Source organism: Aquarana catesbeiana, linkage group LG05, assembly GCF_042186555.1.
Source record: "Aquarana catesbeiana isolate 2022-GZ linkage group LG05, ASM4218655v1, whole genome shotgun sequence".
NCBI lineage: Eukaryota > Metazoa > Chordata > Amphibia > Anura > Ranidae > Aquarana > Aquarana catesbeiana.
Genome location: NC_133328.1, coordinates 545,435,590 through 545,450,591, shown reverse-complemented (window position 1 = coordinate 545,450,591; position 15,002 = coordinate 545,435,590). Strand labels below are relative to the sequence as shown.

Sequence of the window (15,002 nt, the reverse complement as noted above, 5' to 3'; positions counted from 1 at the left end):
GTTGCCTGGGTAAATGTGGGGAATACCTGGGTAAATTATTTTCTTTTTCCTGTAAAGTCGCTTCAATATAGATGGAGATCTGACTTGGAGGCGATTTTCATTGAAATCTATGGGTACAAGTCACCTAAAAGTCGCCTTGAAGTAGTACAGGAAACTTTTCTGAAGTCGGAGCGACTTCAGTAGTGTACATTAAGACGGCTCTCATTCACTTCTATGCATTTCTTATGTCCAGCGACTTGGGGCGACTTGAGGACTTACAAGTTGGATCCCAAGTCGCTAAAGTGTGAACAAGCACTTAATCTTGTCAATTGAAAATGCATAAAACAAGAACATAGCAACACAAAAAAATACAGAGTCGCACATTTACGCACGAAAGAACACAAGCAGGTCAGCTGCTTACTGTAACCAATCAGGTTTTGTCTCACAAATTATGAAAAGACTCTAACTGATCACTAAAGGTAACTTGCTTCACTTTTAGGCTTCATGTACACTGCTGCTGGTAAACGGATGTTTAGGAGCAGTTGGGCAGCTTTTTCAGCTGCCACTGAACTCTCCTCTATGTTATCTTATCAGTACATGTACACAGGGTCATTTATAGTCATTTCTAGGCAGGTAAGTTTAGAAACATTTTTTGGAAAACAAAAAAATGCGTTCAGGATGGATGTTCGGAGGCATTTGAAACGCCAAATGCTTGTAAACGCAGTAACTCGCATTTAGTCACGTTTCTGTAAAGATGTTTTTTATTTTTGACTATTTGAAAAAGAAAAAAACACTTCTAAAAGCAAACGCCGCTAAATGTGGCATGTAAACGCAGCAAAACTGACATTCTTAAACGTGGGTTACTATCTGTCAAGTTAAATCGTTCAGGAGAGGTTGTAATACGTCCCGTGTACATTAAGCCTTACTCCACTCGTCTCCGTTTTCTTTCCTAATCAGGCTCACTCTTCTATGTCGACATGGTCTACTAACGGCAAACAGTTAAAAAGCAACTCAACTTGAGCATAATGAACTATTAGTTATTTGGCAGTGTAATCAAAGGTGACATTTAGGTAAAGGGTATAAGTTAAAATAACTTAAATATTTTTTTAGCTCCCCCTACACATCTTCTCAGATTACAGGCCAGCAAGCAGAGGAAGCTATGCTAGCTGGTTAAAGAGCTGTGTAACCCATTGTTTGCCGGAATCACAAAAAAAAATCAAAACAAAAAAACGTAATGGAAAATAGCAAAAAAGTATGCTGCGGAACGCTGTGAAGTAGATGTATTATGTATATGTAGATTTCATTCTTTCTGTAAGGATTCTGAATATAAATGGCAATAAAACCTTTTATCTTTAACTAGTTTTGTGATAACTTGTTAATAAAGAAATACAAAATCTACAATTTCTCGCTTGCTTTAAAAAGTGCACGATCGTTGATTCGCTATTGAGGACTCATGAGGATGGGTGCAGAGGGGCATACACCACCAAGAAGCAGCATTGTTTTTTGGGGGAGGTGGTGGAGAGCGGTCTGTACAAATCAATGACAGGCTGTCAGACGTCGTGGCTGTAAGGATGCAACCACATGATTACATGCATACAGGGGCGGATGAGCAGTCCTGGACATGAACTGTCTGCGTCCAGCACTGCTCATCCATCCCTATGCATGTAATCACTCAGATGTGCAGTTATATTTATACAGCCACGGTTTCTGTCAGCCTTGATTTGTACAAACTGCTGGCTGTGGCTGTAGGCATACTTGTGACACCCAAATACACTCTTATTCGATGGTGTACAGCCCTCTGCACCCATGTGCATGAAGTCTTAGTGAACAAGCATTCATCAAACAAATGAAAAACATAATATAAAGCTAAGCATTTGGGATTTGTCAATCCACTCCTAGGACAGACACACTCCTAACAGACAGCAGAGCCAAGTTGGTGACCTGACATTACCTTACTACAGTTAAGAAATACAGCCAGGTTACCTCCCTGCTGACAGCCAGTAATTGGACAGTGAAGGCACAGCAGCAGAACCATTATAAATCAGGGCAACATGATAGCTAAGTGGTTAGCACTTCTGCCTAATTGCATTAGAGTTCTTGGTTTGAATCCCAACCATGGCACTACCTGCCTGGAGTTTGCATGTTCTCCCTATGCCTGTGTGGGTTTCCTCCCACACTCCAGAGATACACTGGTAGGTTAATTGGCTCCTGTCCAAAACTGGCCCTAGTATATGTATGAATGTAAGTTGGGGACCTTAGATTGTAAGCTCCTTGAGGGCAGGGAGTGATGTGAATGTATAATATATATGTACAACGCTGCCTAAGTTGATGGTGCTATATAAGTATCTGTAATAATAACTGCTCTGTTCACTTTGACCTCTCCTCCTGTCAGAATGCCCCCTGCCAGCCTTTCAATAAACATCTCATTTTTTTTTTCATATATCTTTCCTAGTTATATCTCTCCTAAGCTAGGATAAGGATAAGCCCCAGAGAATACAACTTAAAGTGTTACTAAACCCAGGACCCTGCATTCACTACATCTGGTCTCCTACTGTACACAGAACATGGAAATGCAATTATTTTAGTAAATATAAACTGCTAAATACCTTTTCTCATCAGCAGTATATAGCAGTCTTGTGACTTCTATCAGTGCCTGTTTAAAGCTTGTAGGAGGAGTTTTCATACTGCACGAGCTGTCCTATCAGGATGCAGGACCCCTGACCCTCTGTCTGGACAGTGCTGATTGGCCCTGTGCTGATTGGCCCCACATGCACTCTCCCAAGAAACTCTCTAACATTACACACCAAACTGAGCATGTGCAGCCCGACTCCAAAGGCTCTGACTTATCTGGACATGTCTTGGAGTCAGTGGAAGATGAGGGGGATCTGTGCATACAGGATCAAACCACCTTTTTACGCAATGCAGAGGATTAACCCCTTAGATCCCACAGTGAATTTAACATTACTGTTGTGGGTTTAGTAACACTTTAAAAAACAATGGTTCCTTTTAAACATAAAGGTTGCAGATTTAGAAAAGCTGTGCTCATATTTCTGTTACTGTCGGTCTTGCTGCACCATACTTCATCTCAGTGTTATTTTCACATATGCAAGTGAAAATTTGTAGCAGACAAGGCCATAATTATTGATTCTCATCTAATGCACTCGCCTTTGTGTTAAGCACATCTCTAAATTGTTCTTTAATTGAACACTTGAATCCCAACCATCTATGTGATACCAGTGTGGCTTGATTTCCGCACTATGCGAAAATATATTAACTGATGTAACCGGAAAGACAGTCCTGTTGAGCCATAGCTAACTCTATTGTTGACAGCATTTTTTTTCTTGTGGATCATTTTCTACACGAGGTGATGTCTGTGCTAGGTTCAGACATGCATGATGAATACTATTGATTATTGATTGTACATGGGAGGTGAACTTGCTGGTAAACAGGGCAACATTAGGCAGCCGTCAGCAGCCGTACTGACAGCAAATCATTTTAGCAGTGGAGAGTTACTTAGCAGAGATGGGTGGGCTTATTGTACCTTAGGCAACCTCTGACAAGCATACTTACAGCCTTCATATATCACATATCCTCTAGCATATCAGTGGCTTATTAGTGCAGCCCATATCATCATAAACTTGGTCTTCACTTGAAGTTCAAGTCCAGCCAAAATTGCTTAGTTGAGAAACAGGCAACAAGAAAATCTCCACGTTTTTCCACCTGTATCCAAAACTATATACATTTTTTTGCTGGAGTTACACTTTAATAACAGAGCAATATCTGATATATGGCTAACTGCACATAATTACTCAGAATTACTTAATTACACATAATTACTTAAAAAAGGCATAAAAAGGTAACTATTATAAAAATATACAGAGTTCTGCAGTGTGCCTTGAAATCTTATTTTACGGTTAAAGATACATCTAGTACAGTCAGTGGGTGATCTGCTCGTTCTAGTCTGCCAATGAAAACAAAACCAATCTATCCTTGACACCCTTCATTAGGGCACACACCAAAATCAAAAGTTGACTTTCAGCATTTTAAAACAGCATAGTTTGAAAGAAACCTTGACATAAGAATTTTCTACAATATTCCATAATTCGGTAATAACTGTTTTTCCTAAAAGCAGAGGATGATTACTATGCAAAATGTATTGTAAAGCACATCTCTGGAATAGCCCCTATTGTTTATACATTGTTTTTTTTTGTTTGTTTTTTTTTCATTATACAATTCTCGTTAACTGGGAAAGTGACAAGCATGGTGGAATTAGAATTCTAAGCAGTTACTGGCTGAAATTTCTGGTCTCAACACATACCCACTAAGCTAACACTGAGACCCTATCAATATTTATGTTGCTAAATAAGAGACTATGAACAACCACACAAAAAATTCTAATAAAAACAGAAAGGACACGAAAAACAAATCCACATAACAATGGTAATAAAATATCTCACATACAGTAACAATGACTGTAAACCAACTCTGTACAGACACCCAAACTACAGCATCATACAGCATCAGTATTCATTGACTGTCTGTACTCCTCTAAACTGATAAAAGTTGAAATCTTATTGGCTGAAATGGGCTACTAATCGTTGTTGCTCATGGCAGTGCTTCATCCCACAAGAGTATGTTAATTTGGGGGTATCTTTAACTTATACATGCTCTTACCTTGTATAACCGCAAGGCCGCCTCGTGCCTGTGATTGGTGGTGTGTAGGCGTAATTTATCCACGCTGTTGGTGTAGTAATCACAAGCATTGCACTTCAGATGCACCGGGTTGCCAATTGCGATGCACTTCAGTCTCCATTCATTGGTTTTGCCCCCTTCTTTGATATGAGCCACCAGTTGGTACTTTTGCATATGTTTATCAGTTTTGCAGTGGAGCTGGAAGTTGGCTTTCAGCTGCGTGTTGTAGTTACAAAGCTTGCACTGGTAGATGTCTCCAATTACAGCCCTCCATTCCTCTTCAGGCAAAGACCGTTCATTGCTCACATGCACATTCAAGGCCTCCAGACTGTCAGAGGTGAATCTGTTGCAAACAGCACACTGGTAAAGCTTCAACGCTGGGTCACTGATATAAGGTGACAGCTCTCCTGCAGTAAGGAGGGACAGGTCATCACCCATTAGCTGACCACTGGCAAGCCGAATTTCAGGCGGCAGCTCATTATTTACTACGGAGAAAAGGGGGAAAATTGAAAAAAAAAGGAACTTGAAGACCAGAAAGCAAAGCACACACAATGGAATCCGTAAAAATAAAGCCTCAACCAGGAACTTGCCTTCTCTGGAGCTTAAACTATAAAAAGCTGTAATAGGATTGAATCAAGATCAATTACAATCATCCCTTTCAACTTCTAAATTCCCTCATCAGATAGCTTTAATTACTCCTACTGGGCATGATGTCATTCAGGAATTTGAATTTTCAAAGCCAGCAAAAGGTGATCAATAAAATAACAAAACAGGAATGCCCTATAAGGTCCCCTAATTCATTTACACAACACTAATTGTAGTTTCCTTAGGTTATCTACCTTTATAAACACTCTATTGCACAAATATAAAAAAAAGTCCTGTACAATAATCACAATGACAGCACAAGGTACATAGCAAATATTACCTAAAACATTAATCATACCAGTAAAATTACCCAGATGATAGTAACTAGATTAGGCACTAAAACAGCCAGAACTGGTCAGTCCACCCAAAACTCCAAAGTAAAAATTCTGCTGCAGCCACTGCAAGGAGATATCACTTTTACCACTGCAAGAAAAGTGAGACTTCAAGATGAGGGAGCAGAGCTGTGTACTATGGATGGGAGTCTGGTCCCAAGGAGCAATCATGGAATAAAATAAATAACTGATATGTAAATCAGATGTAAATTCAGAATCTACCTATAACTGAAACATCGGTACTGGGTGGATTAACCCTTTTGAATTATAGATCAATAGTAATAGTCTAACTACTGCTAGCTGTATCAACAAGCACTTTAAGAAAATCTAGGCATCCTAAGTACTACAATTATTAAGCTGTATGTATGCAGTAAGAACATTCAGCTTTCCAATGTCTCAGAATCAAATTTTCTCACCATTTACAGCAGTATTGTCTGCATAGGTTAGGGTTGCCACCTAGCCAGTATTTAACCAGCTTGGTAAGTAAAATAAGACTTTTTTTTTTTTTTTTTACCAGAAAAGGTGGCAAACCTAGTACATGTTAATAGCCTAATTTGACTTATCAGTGTTTGGCACTCCAGTGAAAATGAATCAACCAGGAAACAAATGAAGCCATAACTTCAGGACTCTACAGCTTGGCAGACATGAATATTGTATCTATTCATTTTAGAACATGGGAGTTGTCCTCGCCCAATGGATAACATTGGTAAAACAGACGTTTAACAAACTTAATTGAACCTAATTAAAAAAATAGAAGTCTACAGCATCGGCTGCATCTTAAAGCCCATTTCTCGATGCCAGTAATTCTCTAGCTTAAATATTAGTCTTAACACATTATATACATCAATAAACATGACGTTTATTAAGGGATATCAGCTAAACAGTACACCTTTGATGCACAGGTTTTGACTTTTATATATACACCATAAAGTAGGGTGGCAGTTAAGAAAATGTATCACTTTTATCATGTTTGAGAGTTTCTCCAGGAAGTATATGCTGCCCAATTACATCCCTTAAAATAGTTTGACATTTTAAGAAAAAAAAAAAAACATATCAAAAGAAATCTGATCAATTTTTTAAAAGTCTCAGGAAGTGCTTGAGAACATTAATACAACTTGGGGGGATGGGAAATAAATTGGGGTATGTGGTAAATACTTGCTGTTATAAAGCAGAATAGAATGCGTTGAAGCTGAGAAACTTTGTGTGGTACAATGCAGAAGGTATTATAAACAGAAACATATCTGCCTGAACTAAAGAGTTTGGGTATTAGAAAAAGTCTGACTTTTAGTACTGGCGTTAGAGGCTACACAGTATTATCACATATTTACAATTCAGTAGAGTAAAGGTATGATAATCAACAATGTTCAAATCCATGCTTGCTAACATGTTTCCTGCTCACCTACCTTTACAAGTATTTTGTGGCTTAAACAATAATAGCAGTTAAATCTCTAAGAATAGTGTCACTGCTAAGGCATAAGATTTACAGTGGTGCTGACTATCATGATTTAAAAAACTGAATATTGTTTATGCTCACAAACCTGAATTCACACTGCAGGTACACAGGAGATTGCTACACTTCAACTTCAAATCTATCAGACAACATTACATATTATATATTAAAAGGGAATGCCTAAGGTGCAGCAGCGGAGTAGAAATACTGACCAAGTCCTGGAGCCAGTGCTGCAGCTGTGGCAGGGTCAAGCTGGAATGGGTTTATCATCATCTGAGGGTCAGCTGGGCTTTCCAGTTTCATCCCAGTCAGGCCTATATTTTGGGCTAGGTAGTACTGATAAAGCTCTGCCTCAGCTGGTGCAAGGCCCAAGTGCAGATTGTGCTGGATCTGTTTCATGTTTTGTTGCAAAAGCATCATGTTGTGCATGTGCTTTTCACTGGTCATGTGAATACGAAGGTTTCTTGCCACATTGGTTTCATAATCACACACCTCACAACGCCAGGTGGGTTTTTGTTTTGGTTTAGAAGGAGATGGTGTCCCACAGCCACTGAGGCTTGTGTTGGGTGCTGGGGATGTATGGCCATAGACCTGCTCACCATTCCCATTCTGTAGGTTCTGGACATTATTTAGGTGCTTGTCTGACTGCATATGAATACTGAGGTTGCCTTTGGTAGTTGTAGAGTAGTTACAAACCTCGCAACGAAAGGGTTTATAGCCACAAGTGTAACTTTCACCCCTGGCAAGCCGAGGGTGAGGCTGTCCAGTCTTACAATAAGCACAAGTTCCAGTTGACTCTGGGTGTTTCTCCTTCATATGGGCCTCTAGAGTCTGCTGATACTTATAGTGCCAGTTGCATTTGGGGCATTTTAAAGTTTTACAAGAGTTTCTAGAATGCATCATTGTCATGTGGCCACCAAGCGACCTCGAGGACCCCAGAACTGTGTCACACTTGGGACACTCTATACCATTTCCTGGTGAGCCCTCGTCTGTGCCAAGAGTGCCAGGTACAAAGCTGTGCTGGTGAGGAGTAATAGAATTGTCTTCTTCTCCTCTAACGGTTTCATTTGGTGAAAGTGAAGTTGCACAGTCCTTACTGGCACTTGCATCCTCAAAGTCCTTGCCACCAATGTTAAAGCTACTGGTAACATTGCTATTAGTTAAAAGTACAGCAGTTTGCTTTTTCCTTTCATCGGAAACCGTCACTGAGGAGGAAGAGGTACCCTTTTCAATAAATTTTAGCACACTGGATGATAAAGGAGAAATGCTTTGGTTTAAGAGCGGGAAATCTTTGCTACCAATACTATCTGCTAGGTCACCTAAAACCTCTTCTTCATCAAGTTCATTAGGATATGAATCTTCTTCTTCATCTACCCCTTCAACAGGCTCACTTTTAATGGGTAACTCCCCATTAGGATGTGAGCGACTGTTCTCTCTTTGCCTTTCACAGTTGTTGTCTTGGTCTTTACTCTCCACCTGTTTGTTGGAGTCAGACGATAAGTGGCTGTGGGACACAGAGGTAACTGGGGTGTTTGGTTTTGGACTAGACACGCCCCCTAGGTTTGCTTCAGCCTTTGGCATTTGGTTGACCCCATGGAACTGCTCTGTTGTGCTGGCAGGACTTGCACTACCTTTCAAAAAAGCAAATCCCGCCTGCAAAGAGTCACCATTTTCAACATGAAAAGCACTCCATAAACCATGGAAAGTTGAATCGGGGCCTATAAGGTTGGTAGTAGAAAAGTGGGGGGAAACAGAATTGGGTTTTTTTGGTTCCAGAAAGCTTATAAGAGGTTCTTTGTCCTTGCCAATCCCCTGTATTATGGCAGACACATATTTGTTGTTGAGAAGCTTTTGCTCCTCATCATTAAGGGTCATCCGATGATCATGCACAGCATGGGTTACAAATGACCTAATATAACCAAATGACAACTTGCACAAGAAACACATTAAAACAGGTTTCCTTTTCCCATCACTAACGCAACCGTCAAATTTAGACAAGTCCACATTGTTTGGAACATCTTTGGACACACAGGAGTTTTTGGCTGAGCCATCACTGGTAAGATAGTCTTTATCTCTCTTATGTCGGAGATCATAGACACGGAAACTGTGCAATACAGGACCAACTCCTGCTAATGCTGAGGTATTTGGGAAAGCCTGATCGGCTGTAAATGGTTTCCCGAGGGATGAAGCGATATGAAAAGTGTTGATGAGCTGTGGGTAGAAAGACATGGACGCTGAAACAGACTGATCACTCTTCTCTCCAGCCGCCGTAAGCGAGTCCAGAAACATTGCTGTAGAAAAGAGTTTACTATTTGCTCCTTGTTGTGCATTCTGCCCACTATCTTTGGAGTCCTCAATTATATAAGCTGATCCATCAGGCTGGTAAACTATGTCCCCTAGTAAGTTCTCCACATCACTGTCCTCTAGTTCGCTTACTTCGCTATCATTGTCGTCCTTCAAGACAGGAAGGCGAGCGTTGGGGCAGTGGTGTTCCATGTATTTTTGTAAACTGGGGAACGCAGTGGCGCATTCGTTGCAGGGTATCTCTTTAGCTGAGGCAACCTGAGTGGCAACTGCATTCTCTACACTGAAACCCAGTAATATTTCACTCTTGCACTCGTCCGTTCTCAGGTTGTCATCTGAAGAGCTGTTTTCCCTGTCAGGTTCCATCCCTGCAACTTTTTCTGGCACCTCATTATCAAGTTGTGTCGCTCCACATAGCTTTGATGTGCTCTGCCCATTTTCTTGCCTTGAGATTGTAGGAGAGTCACAGGTTTCCATGGCAATTGCTACATGTGGATCTCATTTCATCCCGCCTGTCAGGGACCTGGATAAAGAAATTGAGAGAAAACATTTATATTACTGATACCAAGCATATCATCATTTATTACAAAATTAACACCACAAACACAGCAGTTATAAAACGGATCTATTCATAAATCCATTAGTTAAATCAACAAATATTGTTGCATTAAGTTTTAGTTAATAAAAGTAATAAAAAAGTAAACTTGATCAGAATTCAATACCCTTGGCTGTTACTTCACATTGCCCAAGCTTTACACTTTGTATTATTTTAAGAAATAAGGTTAAATACCTGGCATCCTATGAAAAAAGACAACATTTGTCAACTGATTTCAAATTTAGAATAACATTGACCCATGTTTTCATCTCATATCAGTCGATTAGAATATTGCTTTTAAAAAGCTGCCCATATACGGCATTCTGCATGCTTAAAGTAGTTCTAAAGGCTGAAGGTTATTTACCTTCATGAATTCTATAAAGGTTAAAAAAAACCTTTTGTGTGCAGCTCTGCCCCCCAGCCCCCCTTTTACTCACCTGAGTGCAATCTTGGTCCAGTGATGTGTACGAGAGTAGAGGCTCTCTTCCTCCTCACTGATTCAGCCATTGCCTCCTTCTGCTGTCAATCACAGCCAGTGAGGAGAGAAGGGGGGGTTGGGCTGAGCCACTCTCTGTGTGTCTTATGGACATACAGAATGGATCTTGGGAGTGAGCATACACGATTGCCCTTATAGCAAACGGCTTGCTATGGGGCACTCAGCAGGGGGGAGGAGCCAGGAGCGCCCATGGGGGACCTGGCTTCTGTGTGCAAAGCCATTGCACAGAGCAAGTAAGTATAACATGTTTGTTATTTAAAAAAAAAAAACCTTTGCCTTTAGTATCACTTTGAGATTAGCCCCTCTCAGTTGGGGGCAAAGAAATGTGTAATCCTTGGTGATGGCCAAATGTGACAGATGAGGGTATTTTCAACTGACCAAAGCTTTGGAGAGCATGAGAAAAAACTTTGCCTGCTTTGCATAGTGCTAAAAGACTAAAATGCCAGCTTGGCCACTAAGAATGATGCAGTTGACTGCTTATCACAATTGCTATAAACTTCTAAAAGGCCGATTACCAGCAAAATGTTGTTAGAAGTTTTTTTTTCCCAGAGACAAAATGGGTGTTTAAAGTTTCTGTGGAACAACACATTCCAGTATGCCTTGCATGTCAGAGGCATGTTGGGCCTAGCATTACTTTGCTGTCTATTTAATAACAGAACACAAAGATCAGGGGTGTGTAGAAACACCAAGCACAGCTTAGAGTAAGCAGACTACTAAAATCTGATTTCTGATTGGTTGTCATGGGTTATGATAAAGCACCATGCATTCTGCTATTACAAAAAGCCAAGGTGCGCTTCCTTGGTATTATTAAGACAATAGAACAGGTCAGATTTAATTTCTCTATTCCATTTGTATATAAATGTGTCTAGCAATAAAGGTCAGTTTGCAGAACGAAATCCAGAGTCATTTTCGTACAGTGCAGTAATCAAATCTAATCGTGTCATCTATGTCAGAAAGGGGAAATTATCAGATACATCAAACGATTTGCATAGATTGAAAATGAATCAAAATTAGTTTTGGTATGTGTGATGGCTAAAATGACAGTCTAATTGCTTCTGCATCAAGCATCACAAAGCTTGGTGTGTAATTTTAATCATTGATGAGTTACAGGTTAATTATGCTCAGGGAATGCAGGGAGATTTAAACCCTCTTTGAAATTATTTGATCACAAAGAGCATGACAGAGGAATAATTTTCTAATTAGTAAACATAGACATGTTTACCTTGGCTAGGAAAGACTTTGCACAAATAACACTAGCAACAGAACACAAGGCACTTACAAAAAAGTATAACAGAATAAAATGATGGCTATTACTTATAGTAACAGAACTGAATTGCATTGGCTTTCGTTACCAGGCACTATCGAAATGAGATATCCAGAGTCACAATGGCTTAAACTGGCCATACATTGATGGAATTTTGGCCAGTTCAACAGGGACCAGCCAAATTTCAATCCATGGAGGATCATTCCCATTCCTGAGAAGTCAATCGATCAATCAACTTTTCATGAATCGACTTGTTGGAAAATTCTGCTTCGATCAGTGCATGCAGCCAATCAGCTGCAGTGCTGATTAGTTTATTCTGATGGCAGGGGAGTCTACACCATCTGAATACAATGACAACCCAGGGAGGATTCCCCCATCCACCTTGAATGTGTGGACTGGGGAATCAGTACAGTTGTTTTCTGTTTAGCCGGCTGACTGAATAATAAATAATGAACCATGTTAAGAGATTAGCAGGGCAGCACAGTGGATTAGCAGTTAGCACTTCTGTCTTGCAGCACTGTGGTCCTGGTCAGGGCACTAGCTGCATGGAGTGTGCACGTTCTCCTCTGGGTACTCTGGTTTTCTCCCATTTTCTAAAGACATAACTGGCAGGTTAATTGGCTCCTATGCAGAACTGGTACTATATGACATTCTACTGAGCACCCCTAAGATGGCCAACCCAACAGCAGATATAAGCGTTTTGAGTGCCCAGGGAGAAAAGCACTATCGAAAAATAAATTAAAGTGGTTGTAAAGCCTAAACATTTTTTACCCTGATGCATTCCTTGAATTAAGGTAAAAAATATTTAGGTGTCAGCATCCGACCTCACCCCCCCACCATTTACTTACCTGAGCCCTTATTTAGTTCAGCGCCATGCACATCTGCAGCTCTTCTCTCACCTCACTTCTGGTCTCGCTGGGTTTCCTGGCCCTTTGGCTCCCAGTGGTGTCAATCAAAGCCAGGGTGGGGGGGGCGAGTCTCACTGTCTGTGTCAATGGACGCATCAGCAGGACTCGGGTGCGAGCACGCATGACAGCCCCCATGGGAAGCAGCTTCCTATGGGGCACTGGACAGAGGGGAGGGGCCAGGAGCACCAGCGGGGGACCTAAATAGAGGTGGTTTGTAACCGCTCTGTGAATTCCATTGCACAGAGTAGGTAAGTATAGACATGTTTGTTTGTTTGTTTTTTAATTTACCTTTACAATCACTTTAAGTAAATTATTTTGTGCAATACCAAGTAATCTACAGCAACCAATTAGGCATAGGTTTGCTGAATCTGAGTTACTACGCTCTCTACCTTGCAATGCCCCTAATGCCCTGTACACACGGTCGGACATTGATCGGACATTTCGACAACAAAATCCATGGATTTTTTCCGACGGATGTTGGCTCAAACTTGTCTTGCATACACACGATCGTTCTGAACGCGGTGACGTAAAACACGTACGTCGGGACTATAACCGTGGCAGTAGCCAATAGCTTTCATCTCTTAATTTATTCTGAGCATGCGTGGCACTTTGTGCGTCGGATTTGTGTACACACGATCGGAATTTCTGACAACGGATTTTGTTGTCGGAAAATTTTATAGCCTGCTCTCAAACTTTGTGTGTCGGAAATTCCTATGGAAAATGTGTGATGGAGCCTACACACGGTCGGAATTTCCGACAACAAGGTCCTATCACACATTTTCCATCGGAAAATCCTATCGTGTGTACAGGGCATAAGTGTGTAAGCCTAATTGAATCTGGTGTATTGCTATGGACAACATGTCTGTTTTTTTTTTTCTTGCCCCAGCATTCATAAATCAATAATGCTTCATATAGATTAAATAAATGCAGAAAAAAGACTTGTGCGATACTATTTTGAAGCAATGCTGAGAGAAATTCTTTTTAGCATCCATTATTTTTGCTGCTCTGGAAAGGTGATTAAAGGTGAATGCTATAAAAAAAAGTCAAACAAACCCCACCCCTATGGCTCATTTTCAGCTGATTTGCAGTTCATTAATGGGTTTCTAGCTAATGCCCATATCATAATACTCAACAGACTCAGCACTAGCAGAATATAAAGTCTTCTTGTCTGATAACTTGTAACATGCTGGCTCTATCTCAGTCAGGCTGGTGCCTCATGTGCATCTGATAACCTCGAGAAAAAATCAGAATGGATGAAGACTATAGCCTATGACCTCTTCTTTTTTCTTGCCCAGCATTACTAGAGAAGCCCATTTGGGGGAGGAGCCAGCTACATACCTCAATGCTACCATCACAATACACGTAAAGTTTACCATACAACTAATCTAACTAGCACTGTTGCCATAACAAACATCGCTATAAATTATCCTCCCAGAGTTAATCAAACACCCCCTAAACAATGACATCAGATTTTAGTCACAGTTGTATAAACACATGTGCACTTTGCTAAAAAATATATCTATAAAAAAATAAATACAATTTCTTTGAACTAATGGGAAGCGGGTTGCGGATAGGTGATGTATATTTGGGCAAGTCAGTCATGGGGAGAAAATATGACGTTTCTTATTTGGTGGTCTGATGAAAACACTAGATCTAAATAATTACAGAGGTTATTCCACAAACAAATGTTCCGTTTAATTAATACTGCTGTCGATTTGACTACTTTCTTGAGGTGTCAGTGCAGACAGCCCAGAAGGAAAACTTCATGCCTCGCAGCCTTAGCCCTCTTCACCAAGTTCTAGCAAAGTTGTGCTAGGATTGAAAAGTAAACAGTATAGCCTGCCACTGCAAACACTTAAAAGTCCTCTGGTGAATACAAAACAGGAGTATGAAAAAAAGCAGCAGCGATTAAAGCAATAGACTTTGGTTTAGCATTAAACTTAAGGTACCCACACACAGAAAGAAACGATTGTTCCCTAAGAGGCAAACATTTGCACAACTTTTGCTTCAAGCAATAGACCCATATATTTGAGATGGCAGTAGACAGATTAAATTGACTATTACAGACATAGCAAAGAGCAAGATGTTAACAAATTCCAATTTCTTCCTACTTATAAGCATCTACATCTTCTTGGATATCTCCATAAACTGGTCTAGTCTGATGTTAAACAAACGTTATTTCAACTGACAGTTCATCCCATACTTTGACCTGACCTTTGTACACACTGCATGGTCAAATAGTCATCACATGATCACACTCTTGATATCTTTTCTGTCCACCTATAAGCAACTCTACAGTATAAAGTCACAATTTGCCAATTATAGTGTTACAAAAAA

At 40.3% G+C, this 15,002-nt stretch overlaps 1 protein-coding gene across 2 annotated transcripts in view; it reads right to left on the bottom strand.

Moving 5' to 3' along the window:
* ZFHX4 (zinc finger homeobox 4) overlaps nucleotides 1-15,002 on the bottom strand; it is a 225,471-nt gene that overhangs the window by 184,342 nt on the left and 26,127 nt on the right. For both annotated transcript variants that reach the window (XM_073631833.1, XM_073631834.1), the window contains exons 2-3: nucleotides 7,311-9,925; nucleotides 4,654-5,156 (exon numbers count right to left, since the gene is read on the bottom strand). In XM_073631833.1, coding sequence (XP_073487934.1) covers nucleotides 4,654-5,156; nucleotides 7,311-9,879 — 3,072 coding nt within the window. In that variant the 5' untranslated portion in view covers nucleotides 9,880-9,925. The remainder of the gene's footprint in view (nucleotides 1-4,653; nucleotides 5,157-7,310; nucleotides 9,926-15,002) is intronic.